The 14354-nt window shown below is 38.4% G+C and overlaps 1 protein-coding gene across 6 annotated transcripts in view; it reads right to left on the reverse strand.

Annotated features, from left to right (window-relative positions):
- Nucleotides 1-14354, reverse strand: part of slmapa (sarcolemma associated protein a) — a 64245-nt gene that overhangs the window by 33472 nt on the left and 16419 nt on the right. For all 6 annotated transcript variants that reach the window (XM_079597795.1, XM_079597793.1, XM_079597792.1 and 3 more), the window contains exons 2-3: nt 9511-9658; nt 7745-7817 (exon numbers count right to left, since the gene is read on the reverse strand). In XM_079597795.1, the coding sequence (XP_079453921.1) occupies nt 7745-7817; nt 9511-9658 (221 nt within the window). The remainder of the gene's footprint in view (nt 1-7744; nt 7818-9510; nt 9659-14354) is intronic.

The raw sequence follows: 14354 nt of genomic DNA on the forward strand, positions 1-14354 counted from the left end.
TAATAGCAACATCTCCCACTAGAGCAGTGTGGAGCTTCAGGCACAGTGTCTTGTGAGTGTGTGTTTATGTAATCCAGAGATGAGTCACAGTAACTCTCCTGTTCCAAGCCTGCAGCCACACACACACCATTGTTTGAAATTTTTTGTTTCAATATGGCAGTCATGGGCTCACTCATAATTCATGAAGACTTGCCGATATCAACAGAGCCACGGAAAACACTCTGAATTTGATTGAGAAGTATTTTGTTTTCATGCTCCAGAACTAGCGATTAAAACAAGTGTCATTTTTCAATTATTGGCATTGCCAAGGGCAGACTGACATGCAAAATGTCCAACCACAATTCGTTCTTTACATTCCATTTAGAAAAAACTAATTAGAAACTAGTAATCCAGATGCGTAGTGCAGCATATCGGGCTCATGGTGAAATTGAAATGTAATGTAATTGAAATAAATAAATATTATATTATTTAGTCTATAATCCACTCCATCAGCTATTGATCAACCAAATCAGTTATACACACGGTGTCAAGTGAATGCACTTTTATGAATGTGTCATTTGAATGTGTCAACCACCAATTGACCCTTTGCAGGGAGCTTGATTGACAGGTGATCTGACCAATCATACTTCACCATCCGCCATTTTGTACGACAAAGCAGTCAGGAGAGTTAGTAGATTAACATGGGAGGATTTGAACTTGAGAAGCGGAGTGTACTGACGCCTTTCCGCGGTTAAAACAACATTCCTTCTGATGTTCATTCATGTTTATTTGATGCTATAAATGAACTAGAAGGAAGAGATGATCGGTTCACGAGCAGCTTTAACTGAGGCGACACAGCGATCTGTCACGACACATTAAAGAGCCACAAAACGGTATTTATTGTTTAAATTTCTTTTTAAAAATTACCAAATTTGAAAAGGTGAGACTTTAATGTTTAATATCAAAAATAACCGAAAAGTAACCTGGTCTGTCCTGTCTGTCAGTGTGTTGTCAGTCTCCTCTCTGCTCCGCAATGTATTTTTCACTGTGTGAGAACATGGTGTGTGTGAGAGCGGCGTAGCTTGTCGGACAAAGCGACAGTAACTAAGGGGAGGGCGGGTCTTTGCGAATGGTCAATTGGAATATATTTGATATGTATTTTCCAGCTTTGAAAAGCAGGCGTTTGGGACGATGAGATTAATAATACAGAAATAAAAACCAAGCGATCAACAAAATAATGTGGCTGGTTGAGACAAAAGGATGGTAGGATTCACCACTGGCTCATTAATAATGATTTAACATAATAATATAGCTTTTACATCAGGATGACAGTGAAATGGGACTGTATAGAATAGCATTTGCAGAAATTCAACGACTCACAAGGGAACCAATAAAGTGTGATTGACAGATTGGAAATCCATTACAAATTCACTATGAGTAAACTGGAAACAATGTCCCAGATCTGGTTGTGGTTTTATGCTGAAATCTGTGATCAATTATAGTGGGGGGAAAAAAATGGTGAGAGTTCACCCAGTGGAGGAAACGGGACATCCCTGTCCAGTAATACACTCTCTCGCCCTCCAGATGGAAAATAAAAACGATCAGCAGCAACCCAGCCCTCGATGACTATCACATCTCTGTCGTTTCCCCACTTTCAATAAATCTATCCATCCCTACTCACAGAGCAACAATATAAATCTATCTAAAGAGGCTAAACGAACACTAAGTGGAAAGAGTGAAGGCTGAGAAACTCTAAAAGGAGGGAGATATCTTAAGCAGATGTCTTTTGTCGACTTGCTGGAAAGAAATTCAGCAGGCTAGTGGTGAGAAATGATTTCTCAGGCTGCCTTTTTGACCTCACTCGCAACACAAACATCAAGTAAAAGCCCTGGCCACAAACACGAATCCCAGAAATCCCTTGACTGCATCTTCTAATAAACAGAAGAGCGCACAGACACATGCCGCTAACCCCGAACATGCATCTCTGGTCGTGCTGGGCTCCGGAGGCAAGAGCTCAACAACTAGACGCGTGTGGCGTCTATAAATACCTCAAACTGGATGTGAACATGTCGACTGGGTCGAGAGCTCGGCCGAGGAGCTCCACTGCAGACACAATTGATGTTTGCCTAATGTCTGGTTCAGATTACACGATTTTAGCCCGATTTTGGCACGATCCGTTTGATGTAGGGTGTCGTGGGGATTCGTAAACGACAACCGGCGTCGGGACGCAAGATTCGATCGTTTCATCTCATATAGTGTCTCATAGTGGGCGACATCACACTAAAAAGACTAGCATGTTTAGTCCTCCACAACGCAGTAGTCCAGCGTGACGTCTACACATTTCCATGTTGTAAAATTGTTATTGTTGTTGTTGGCGTATGACTACCAACGCAATGTCATTGTCATTGAAACCAATGCAGATATTCTGGAAAGCAAAAGAGCTGCATGGTCACACACACATTTATTCTGAACAGTTGCGATACACAGTGTGGACTAGGGGTGTCACGATTCTCCTCGATTCGATTAAATTTTCGATTCTAAGGTCACGGTTCGATTCGGTTCTTACATTTATTTATGATAAAGCACAGGTTGCTGCCATTTTTAGACCAGACTTGGATAATATCTGACCTTTGTTTACAATGTACCACACTACATTGTCAAATTTAAAACATTAAGAACATAATGTAACAACTTATATCTTCAGTCAATAGAAAACTTAAACAAAATAACCTGCCATCTAGTTTCTCTTTTGTAACTGGAGTCTTATTCACAGAAGATGACATTCAAGTTCACAACAAAACACACAAACAGTTGTTGGTTTAACCGATAAATCTAAGAGTCGCGCAGCACCACGTCTTTAAAATTCGCCCGGCAGCAACGGCTCAATGCAGCAACAAAACTTCATTCCACATCGCCACGCATCCAGTGTGAAAGTCCCTTGACTCGCAGCACTTCAACACGCATGTTTTTTTCCGCTTGACAAGCCGACCGAACGTGGCATGGGGGCGTGGCGACGATTACATTTTTTTATTCAAAGTTCGAGATTGTGACACCTTTAGTGTGGACATCAATAATTTTAGATATACCAATCGGATGCACAAATAATCGGACTTGTACTGACAGTGGCTACCTTTACATGCAACCAAATAATCCATTAGTAATGGGATTGACGGCTCAATCGGACTGAAAAGCTTTCATGTAAACACCTTTATCGATCCGATTAAGCTCGATCTGAATTTCGATCGCATTGAAAGGGGGTTTATTCCCCCTTTTAAATAGTGTAATGATGTATGACGTGCGGAGCGAGCTGTTCTTCCTGTTGAATAAAGTGTTGTATAAATGAGTGTCCCATCTTTCTATAATTCTCCTTTCACTGCGTCTGTGAAGTGGAGCAGGACAATGTCCCACCAGTCCTTGTTTCGGATTCTCATCCCCAGACGACTGGTTTTGGGCATTTTTACTGCGTGATAAATATGAGCAGCACAGAACAACGGTTCATATGCTCAATGGGTCTCATTCATGAAACACGAGCAGAACGAATTCTTGTGTAAATCGTGTGTAAAGTGGTTCTGGCGTAAATTTTCGGATTCATTAAAATGTTCGTATTTTCCAAATGTTAGTTGGTACGAAAGAAATCTACACCTGCTCCCAACCACGTGTAAATAGTGCGTTTAACTTCCGAACGTTTTGCTCATTAATAAGACTGCATTTTAATTCACCTTAATCGGGGACATATTTACACAGCATTTTGAAAAAATAGCTATTATATTAATTACATAAGTTTTTTCTTTTTACTTTTATTATAAGAGCCAGTAATAGCATCTGCAAACGGAACACTTTAATCACATAATTAATTGCTCAATACGGCTCGGCTATATTTTTTCGAAGTGAACTAATTCGTTTTTTGCAGTCGAGCTTCATGTCGAACCATTTTCTCTTCACTTCTGGGACTGTTCGATTAACAGATGAAACTCCAGTAACTGCATCTGTAATATCTGCCAAGCTTGCTTTTTTTAGGACCTGATACGCCACTATGTACGCTTGAAATAACAGGCGCTGTAGGCTTTTAGTGCATGTGCGCGTCGGCGGGTGTAACGTTATTGCGCTCAGAAAAGCGCCCGTTAGAACAGCGCATCAGCAGCGAATGACATGTTTAACCGGCAAGGCTTTAAAGCACATGCAAATAATTAATTTTTATAAACTACAGTGTCCCGTTCCTCTGCATTTCATGTGAATATACGTCGCGCTGTACAGTAGGCTATGTTGAGACGCAGGCGCCAGAACTGCAAACTGATAGAATGCACGATCCTACGATATTTATTCAAAAGCAGATCGTGGAGACATTTTAATCATAATATTTGACATAATATTTGACGGTGCCCAGGGCCCCTTAGATGTCCTGGGCCCCTGGGCAATTGCCCAATGGTTAATCCGGCCCTGTTATGTGGCGTTTTGAATGAACTTCTGATAATAAAATATTATCTGATAATGAGAATTTTTTATTTTTCATTCGCTTTTAAGAAGACATGTTGAAATCCTTCGTTTGGTGTCATAGTATGATGCCCATATATAGTTGTCAGTCGGATTTAATGGGCGGGATTTATGGTAATTGAGAATGAGCGTGAACGCGCGTCCCATTTACGACAGATTGGAATTCATAACACACACACACACGTTTCACTATCACATCTGACGTTTACGAAGTATTTGTGAATCAGGAGAAGAATTTTCGGGAAGGTCTCTTTACGCGCAGATCACTCACATATTTACTCGTATATTTACGAATGTTTCATGAATGAGGCCCATTGTCTCCAAATTATGACCAGAAATGGATAAATATTAAGTCTGATGTTTAAAACAAATAAAGAACCAGTGTAGGAGAATAGTTATGTGCTTATAATTATTATATGTAATTATGTTATTATTAATATTAAACTGCAGGAAACTCTGTATATTCGTTCAGTGTGCGCATGTCAAAAATTATATTCCGATTTGAAGCTTGTGAAATATAAACGCACACATCAACCCGATCACGTTTAACGTTCATGTAAACACTACGTTCGGATTCATCAATCAGAATGAATTCAGTCCGATTGAAACAAAAGTTGTGCATGTAATCGTAGCCATTTTGTATGTCTCCATCGATCACACCTGATTCAACTCATGAGCTCATTAGTCGAGACTGCACGGCCTGGGTGTCAGATATAGAGAGACATACAAAATGCTGGTGGTACTCCAGGACAGGTTTGTAACATTTTATATGTGATCATACATATTATATTAGATACAATAAAAAACAAAACAAAACGAGATAAACTCGGAAGCTGACCACACTAACAAACTAGACAATTATTAAACGACCAGTCAACAATCACTGACCCATCCCTAACAGAGCGGGAGTAAAAAAAAAAGAGGTTCAGTCATTAATGCATTGAGCCACAGGGAGGATTTAGAGACACAGACTCAAGGTGTGTGGTCCCACATCCCTGCCAGTGTTTATGGAGTAAAGATCTCTGAGATTTCCCTGTCAGCTTTACTCAGCGAGCACTTCCCGGCTAAACGAGGAGATGCATGAAATCTTTTAAAGCTCCAGAAATGCCCACAGTACACACCTTGTTTCCACGTGAGTTGGTTTAACGGGTCCTGCCAGCACTGGAGGCCACAGGGAAGCGTTCACTGCGAGAGCCATCTGCTTCACGGATGCCTTCCGTTAAACGATTTTTATAGCCGATGATACATGCACGGTCAAACATAGCGTTCATACGGTGGTAGGAAATCCCTTCCGTCAACAAGACCATCAATATCCCTCTTCATGAATATAATAAACACCAGCCATGCCGAGAATCAGATTACTAGCTAGACGACTGTTTGGCTCTGTACCCTGGATGGCAGTTCAATAGCGATACGCTATGCAGGCTTTTAACTAAATGAAGAAAATGCAGGTGAAACGTAAAGTTGGTGGTGCACACCTAGATTTCAATGTAATAAAACCTGTGTGGATTTGGTGACACTCAGACTAATGCTGTCGAAATTGAACGGGGAGCAGATGGAGGCGGATGAGACCCGCGAGACCCCTATGGAGCCTGTGCTCATCTCTCGTCTCAGACAGTCTGCATCACGCAAATCCAATCAAAAATCAATAACTGGCCGGGTCATGCACAAAATGAAATTGAGGCAAAAAATATCACCTTTTTGTAAGCTATCATTACAATTTGATGTACAATGTGCTATTAAATCAATGGCATCCACTGTTTATATATTTTTTTTTTTTTTAAAGATAGTAAATTTAACAGTAAAATAGGGCTGCACGATTATGGCCAAAATTATAATCACGATCATTTTGATCAATATTGAGATCACGATTAATTATCCCAATTATTTGTTGATTTGAACCAAAAAAATTTTTTTATCACATAGGCTAATTATAACTGCCTTCACATCCATATTGTGCTACATTTCCTGCTAATGTACACATATGTGCATCAAAATAAAATGGGTCCTTTTATTCACCAAAATTCAGTGCATCTCCTTAAAGAATAAATACAAATAATGTATTATTTTATATTGTATTTATATTTTATATACATTGTATTTATAATTAATATTAGGATAGACTAGAGACACTATTGCTCGTGCGCAGAGTCAGACACACTCGGTCTCTCTCGCCCAGTTCGCTTTGCTTTTGTCCAGTCCGGCAAAACATTCTAGTTTCTACATCTAGAAACTAAGCTGCGCAGGGAACAACTCTGATTATTGGCTCATGGAGTCACATGATCAGACCGTGGTTTACGGAGCTAGATTGGCAAAAAAAAAAAAAAAACGTTAATATGGAGCGTTCTATGAACGGAATGACGCATTTTAAATATCGCATTATCACGCGAATTTAATCGTGGGAAGCCAAAATCGTGATTAAAATGTGATTCATTGTGCAGCCCTACAGTAAAAGACTAAAAAATTTAGTTTATTTGTCTCCTACTATATACGGTGAAAAACTGGAATAGGGGCAATTTAATTTCATGCAATTTTACAGACAAACACTGTTAGTTTTTGGAAGTAAAAAAGAACAAGTCATTTTTAAAACTCATAAATTGACATTCCCAGTATCCCAGATCTCATTTGATGGCTTTTCAGTGAAATTACTGTTTTTTTAATTTTTTTTCTTATCAGTTATGTACATGAAGCTTATAAAAAAAGAACAACAAAGTAAAAGTAAACCTATAGTTCTTCTTACACAACATTACACAAACATTTTTATGAACTAAAAACTAAGTGACTGTTAGTCCAAATTATTTCGATGCCATAGATGCTGTAAATGGACCTTACGCTGAATTTCATTTGGAATATTCTGCTAAACCAAAAGACTTAATGGAAAGGCACAGAGCATCATTGTGGCATGTGGTTAGATTATATATGTAAATACTTGCGTTTGCTAAATAACCAAGAAAATAAACACAGGAAGTGACAACAACCACAGAACCAAAACCAGCATGAAAGCCAAGATCTGATCCACCACTAATTCCCGTCATTCAACATTTGGCAACTAGCAGTCCCACTAACAGCCCACATGTCATTTCCTCTGCACAAGTACAGGCAAATCTTGTTTTGGTCAACTGAATAAGTATAATCAGCAGCTGTAAGCCTCAGTTCTCAGAGATTTTATCACATTCTGTGCATGTTTTTATAAATGATAAAGCTGGTAAGGTTGATAACCACACCAGGTTGAGCCAATGACACAAAAAATTATAAATATTCAAACAGGACTCACTCTGATCGCCGCCGACCTTCCATGCCATCTGGTAGGAAGAGCTTGATGGTCGACACTATACAGCCATGAGTGACTAAAAAGAACAAGAGAAAACCGGGTACATAAATTAGTGTTGCATGGGCAGTGGTCGTACAAAAAAAAGACATGGAAATTATTATTTTCATAAGAATTTAAAGAAAGGTACAGGTTATCCCAAACATAAACAGGCCATAAAATTTTTTATAACAAGCACAAATAATCAGCTTTAAAAGTGAGTTTGTGATCATCAAAAAAATCCAGAGAAGATTTCCTTGCGTTCTGATGAGACGAAGCCAACTTGTGCCGCAACAATGCTAAGAATTAAACACCCAAATGTGACTGGAATAAACTGGAAGCTAATTTTAATACCTTGCCATTTAAAATACAGCGCTCCTAACAGGCTCTCATTCCATCTCTCAAATCTATGCTTACATTAGTTTTAAAAGGGTAAGTTACTTTGCATTTGTATCTGATTGTGAAAGCGTCCCATTGCATGTACTTAAGTTGCAACACGTCCAGAGCAGCAATCAACCAGCACTCTTGGGTTTCAAAATTGCATCTCTGCCATCACAGAGTCTTCGAAAAGTGCCGTTTGTAACAGCTGCATTTGTGTCAAAGACTTTCAATAAAAGGTGTCCTCTATTACACTACCAAAAAAACAGGGCCCCGAATTAACACTAGTCAAGCAGCAAATACATTTTAATAAAGGAATATTTAAAAAAGGAATATTTTTAGGTACACATCCACACCTGCATTACACACAGTTAGGCCATTAAAAGAAGAAAAAGTGTGATTATTCCTTAAATTAATTTTTTATTATTATTAAATTGAGATATCTAAATTCTACTGTACAACAGTAATATATTATCAAGTTTACTTTTATTTTGATGTGTTGTGGTGAAGACCTTTGAGTTTACGAGTGTTAATGATGTAACAATAGTTTTTCTTAAATTAAACTGTAAAATGCTGATGAATTCAGTGACTCTCAGAGCGGCTCTGAAAATGCATTCATGTTCTCATGTAGTGAGACTGCAGAGACTGAAAAACACAGCGAGCGCCGTGTGTGTGTGTGTGTGTGTGTGTGTGTGTGTGTGTGTGTGTGTGTGTGTGTGTGTGTGTGTGTGTGTGTGTGTGTGTGTGTGTGTGTGTGTGTGTGTGATAAATGAAACCGCACGTCTGCGCCACTCATTCACACAAAGAACATGCAGGATTTGTATTTAAATAGTATTACTCTCGCGCCCAGACGCATTCTCAGGTATACCGAAATTTGCCACTGATTGATTTAATGTGAATCATTGTGACCGAATTAAAGGGATAGTTCACTTTAAAATTAAAATTCTGTCATCATATACTCACCCTCAAGTTGTTTCAAACCTTTATGAATTTCTTTCTTCTGCTGAACACATAGGAAGATATTTTGAAGAATGTCAGTAACCAAACAGTTAACTGGTCCCATTGACTTCCATAGTATTTTGTTTTCCTACTACGGTAGTCAATGGGACCAGTTAACTGTTTGGTTAACAACATTCTTCAAAATATCTTCATTTGTGTTCAGAAGAAGAAAGAAATTCATAAAGGTTTGAAACAACTTGAGGGTGAGTATATGATGACAGAATTTAAATTTTAAAGTGAACTATCCCTTTAATTCGGTCAGTGCCATTAAAAGTACGGTTCGGTACCCAACCCTAATCCACACCTGCATTACAGACAAACACACATCACCACTAATACAAACAGGCTTTCCTCACCTTTCCGGGTATTCTCGGTCACATCCACCCCGAACTGAATGATGTCACCGGAGAGCACCTCGCAGGGAGGGCTCTCCTCCGACCCCCGGCTCAGACGCTGGCTGTTGATGAAGGTGCCATTGCTGCTTTTGGTGTCCTGGAGATAGAACTGTAAACAGAGGAGAGACGGAGAGATTACAGATGAGATCAGATATAGCACTAGACTGAAAGTGTGCAGAACAAACATGCTAGACGAAAGAGAGCAATGGTTAAAAAAGAGGAAGTGCTCGAGCTAAACTTGCATTGCCAAGAGGTGAAATAATTTAATGCAATGCACATAGTTTATAGAGGTCGACAGGTTCATACAATACAGATTATAAACACATTTTTAAGGCAGTGGCAAAACTTAAAAAATATTATTTAACTAGATAGGGAATAATAATACACTTATCACCCCAGTTAAAAAAACAAATTAAAAATTGGTTTAGGTCATTTAAATAAAGCTGAAATAAAATAAAATATAAATATTAAATGGCAAAACACTGAAATTAGTTGAAATAAAAACTGAAATAAGTCTAATTAAAGCTATACAATAAAAAAAAATAAAAAAAAATGTCAAAAGCACATAACATACAATTATTAAAACTTACATTTAAAATGAAAACTGTAAATATAAAAATAACAAATACTATAAAATAACTGAAATAAGATTCAGTACTACAATTAGGCTACTAAAACTCAAATTGAAATATACATTTAAGCTTTAATATTTGTAAGAAAAACTAAAAGACAAAAGCATAATAAAATTCAAACAAATTAAAAGCTGATTCAAAATATTAATAAATACTAAAATAACATAGAAATTATACTAAAATACCACTGCATCACCCATCTGACAAATGTATTGCTCACTACTGTGATCAAGGTTGACCCAAAGGCAATGAAAAGTATCCTCTACACATTAGCTACAGATTTGCTTAAAATAGCCAATAACGTTGCTAGGAAATCAAGTGCTGAGCTGACCAGGCAAGCCCTCAACTCGTTTACTGATCGGCTACACACATACTAAAAACACCCATCGAGGGCACTGGAGACCTGGCTTTGTGCCCATAATTTGTAATTGTTTCATGTACTCAGTTCAACTTCATTCAGAATGAATGCTTCTGAATTTCCTCGCTCAGCCAGATGAATAGATCCACTGTCAAGCACGACTACATTACGAGTGACATTCATCTCCACCCACCGCCAGCATCCCACATCACGTGTCACTATGTGGGCATCACTGTTAACAGGTTCATCAGGTTAAGCCACAGGATGAATGCTGTCTCCTTCAATACAATGAGATCAAGGTTGCGCGAGATTAGGAACTACAAACCTGTCTTTATGAGGACGCGGAGAACATTTACACGAGTGTCTAACATTTAACAAGCATTTTACTTCACATCACGCGTACTGACTGGCTGTATGATTGAGCCAGAGTCGAGCGGTCTCTCATCCTCCATCATAACGTGAGTGAAATGTGATATTCGAGTTTGTTTCCTACATGTGGATTGGCTTGGAGACCGCATGACATTAGTGATGCATCTGTTAATAAGCAACCAGCTCATTTAGGAGAAAACACAGATTAGCTCTCATGTGCATATAGGACGGTTTTCGGTTTTGATTCTGAAATGCAATTATACTTAATAAATACAAATTAGAGATGCACGATATATAGAAATGCAGGAAATGTACATATCATGATATCATATCGCAACAGCTTGTGATTTTAATACTCCAAAATATTACAAAAAGTCCAAGTGTTAGGTAGACACGGACAGCAGGGAGTAGATTGGACACATGGCTTTTACATACATATGTGACATTCTTAGGGTGCGTTCACATCTGTAGTTCGGTTCATTTGGTCCGGATCAAGAGCGAAAAATAATTCAGGCGTTTTGGTTCCTTTTCACACCACACTGATCGCTCTGGTCCAAATCAGTTGATGAAAAAAAACAAAATGCAGTCACGTGACGATCCACATCACTCGTTGGCCAGATGTGTATTGAACGTATTTCTATAACTCCACTTCGATTGGTCATAATTAACGTGCGGGGAAACTCCAACTCTTGGTAGTAAACAAAGAAGGAAAATCCGGCAGACATCACGTCGCTTTACTATGGAGAGACGACTGGGCTGATTGTATCCCTGGTCATAGTTTATTATATAGTTTGTCTACGTCATTTTAGGCAAAAAATAACATTTGAGAATGAAGCGAGGATGCGGCTTGAAAATAATGCACACCGCGAGTCACTTCGGGAGGAGACGTGCATTAATGTTGCTAAACAGTGAGATAATACACCGACTATGGCAGCTGGTTTAGTCCAAAAATGCGCAGTTCTTTGGCAGTTGGGTTTTGTTCGAGGTCGGATCACGTTCTCACCACAAACGAACCGCTCCAGAGTTCGTCTGAAAGCGTACCGAAGTTGCTGCATTCACACCGGCACAAACCAACCGCACCACGGGGGACAACAAACCCTAGTGCGATACAACCCAACTATAATGAGGCAGGTGTGAAAGCACCTTTAAATGTTACTAAAGCCACGTTTCCACCACAGGAACTTTCCCCAGGAACTTTCCCCAGGAACTAGGAACTTTGGGCTGGTACTCGGTGTGTTTACACCGCAGGAATCAGGGTCTAAATGAAGTTCCGGGTAAATATTTCCCCCTCAGAAAGTCCCTGCTGGCGAGGTAGTACTTTTTCAAAGTTCAGGAACTTTCGGGGGAACATGCCGATTGGTTGAGTTCACGCCGCATTTTGATTGGTTGACTCCACGCAGCATTTTATTTTAACCGCCTTTTTTTTTTTTTTTCACGGTTCTTGGCTTCGTGCAGTAAGAGTTGTCTCTGTCTGCAAATATGGAATTTAATAAAAAAAATACGACCGCTGGACGGACAATGAGGTCCAGGCTTTAAGACCACTGGTCTCGTATTTCCAAAACATCACACAAGCAGCACAGCTTGAATCTCCTCCATACTTAATATTAACGTGCCGCTCAAAACTGATTACTGTCCGTCCCAGACAGTGAGGAGCAGTCGCGCGCAGTTCTATGTCTGAACTGGTTATTGAACCCTGGTCTGAACCCCAGGTTATTTTATGTTTAAGAGAAAACTAACATAAAATCTCACAGCATTCGCTGTAACATGGAGACTGCACGCTTATGAACACTGTAGGAAAACTAATACTGGCTTTTGGGTGATGGGTATAAATAAATATGGGAAAAAATCGATTTTGAATCGACCACATTTTAAAAATCGATTAATCGAAAAATCGATTTTTTTGCCCAGCCCTATTGTTAAATAAACCTAATGTAGGCCTACCTGAAACCCTAAACCCTTATGGTGTACACTAACATTAAAAAGACACTTTTACTTTTTATGCAATGCCACAGTAAAACACTGCTGTTCACTTTCAGAAGTCATTGGGATGCTTTCTTCTCACAAAAAGAATGAGAAACAAGAAAAATGCATGTTGGTTATATCATTTTCAGTTTTTAAATATAATTTAAATGACACGCTTAAGCATAATTGTATCGAATATCGCATTATTTAACAAGTTATCGCATTTTTTTTCAATATCATGCAACCCTAATGCAAAAACTTTAAGCCAGGCAACAGCAACGTAATGCATCCAGAAGCAGAATGTGTGTATGCATCAGCTGGATCCCAATATAGCGGGATGCCATGTACGGTCCTTCAACTTTGCTTAGTGACTTTAAACACCCAGAATTAGTACGGTAAGTGTACAAGCAAATGAGAAAGAATGGAGAAGCACAAATGACACATCATATTCCCTCCTATTTCCTCTTGCTAACGGTTGTTCTGGCTGTATTCTGAGGTTATTGCGGTCACTACGCTTACATTTGTTCAGTTTTCTAAAAGACCATAATGTTAACATAATGCAACAACTGAAAAACTGAATAAATGAGACAAATGAAACATGACAACAAACACCTTCCCAGATCACCTTTTTCATGGTTCATATTTTTCAGTACACCGATAAAAAAAAGAAATACTTCAATTAGATCGAACAATATCTATTGATAAAATAAGGATTATTTAATGAACATTAAACACAGGAAATATAAAAACATGTATGCACTATGCAGGGATTGCCAAAAAAAATTTGTAAACATTTTATTGACATACACCCTGAGATTTAATTCTTTCCAAATATAACTTCAAGTCATCTGGTGAAATTGTTTTCATTTTTGTTTTAGAATATGGTGCAAAAGTTCATTTATTTCAGTACATGCAAAGTGAGATATTTCAAGCCTTTATGTGTTATAATTTTGAAGATTATGGCTTACAGTTTAAGAAAACCCCAAATTCAAAATTAGAATATTGTGAAAAGGTTTTAAGCTGTAATCCATAATCAAAATTATAACACATAAAGGCTTGAAATATCTCACTTTGCATGTAATGAGTCTATATAATATATTAGTTTCACCTTTTAAGTTGAATTACTGAAATAAATGAACTTTTGAACTATTCTACTTTTTCGAGTTTCACCTGTAAAGCAGAAAAACTAAATATACGAATGTCAGTTTTTTTCCAGAATCGTGCAACTCTGTTTTCAATTCATGCTTTTCATTTTTCACCCTGCCTTACTAGGTAGTGTAAAATACTTGATGCGTCATAATTATAGTCAAGCGGTAGCAGTTTGAGGAGGAACTTCAGCTTCCCTTCATTAATCAACAGCTGGCGTGTTAAATATTCATTTAGTAATATACTGGGACACCATCACTAAAGCACCTGCATCTGTCACAGTGACTGTCAAGTGGCTACTACCCAGGGGGTGAGTGAAATAAAGAGAGATAGTGTGA

This window comes from Phoxinus phoxinus (assembly GCF_949152265.1).
Source record: "Phoxinus phoxinus genome assembly, chromosome: 22".
NCBI lineage: Eukaryota > Metazoa > Chordata > Actinopteri > Cypriniformes > Leuciscidae > Phoxinus > Phoxinus phoxinus.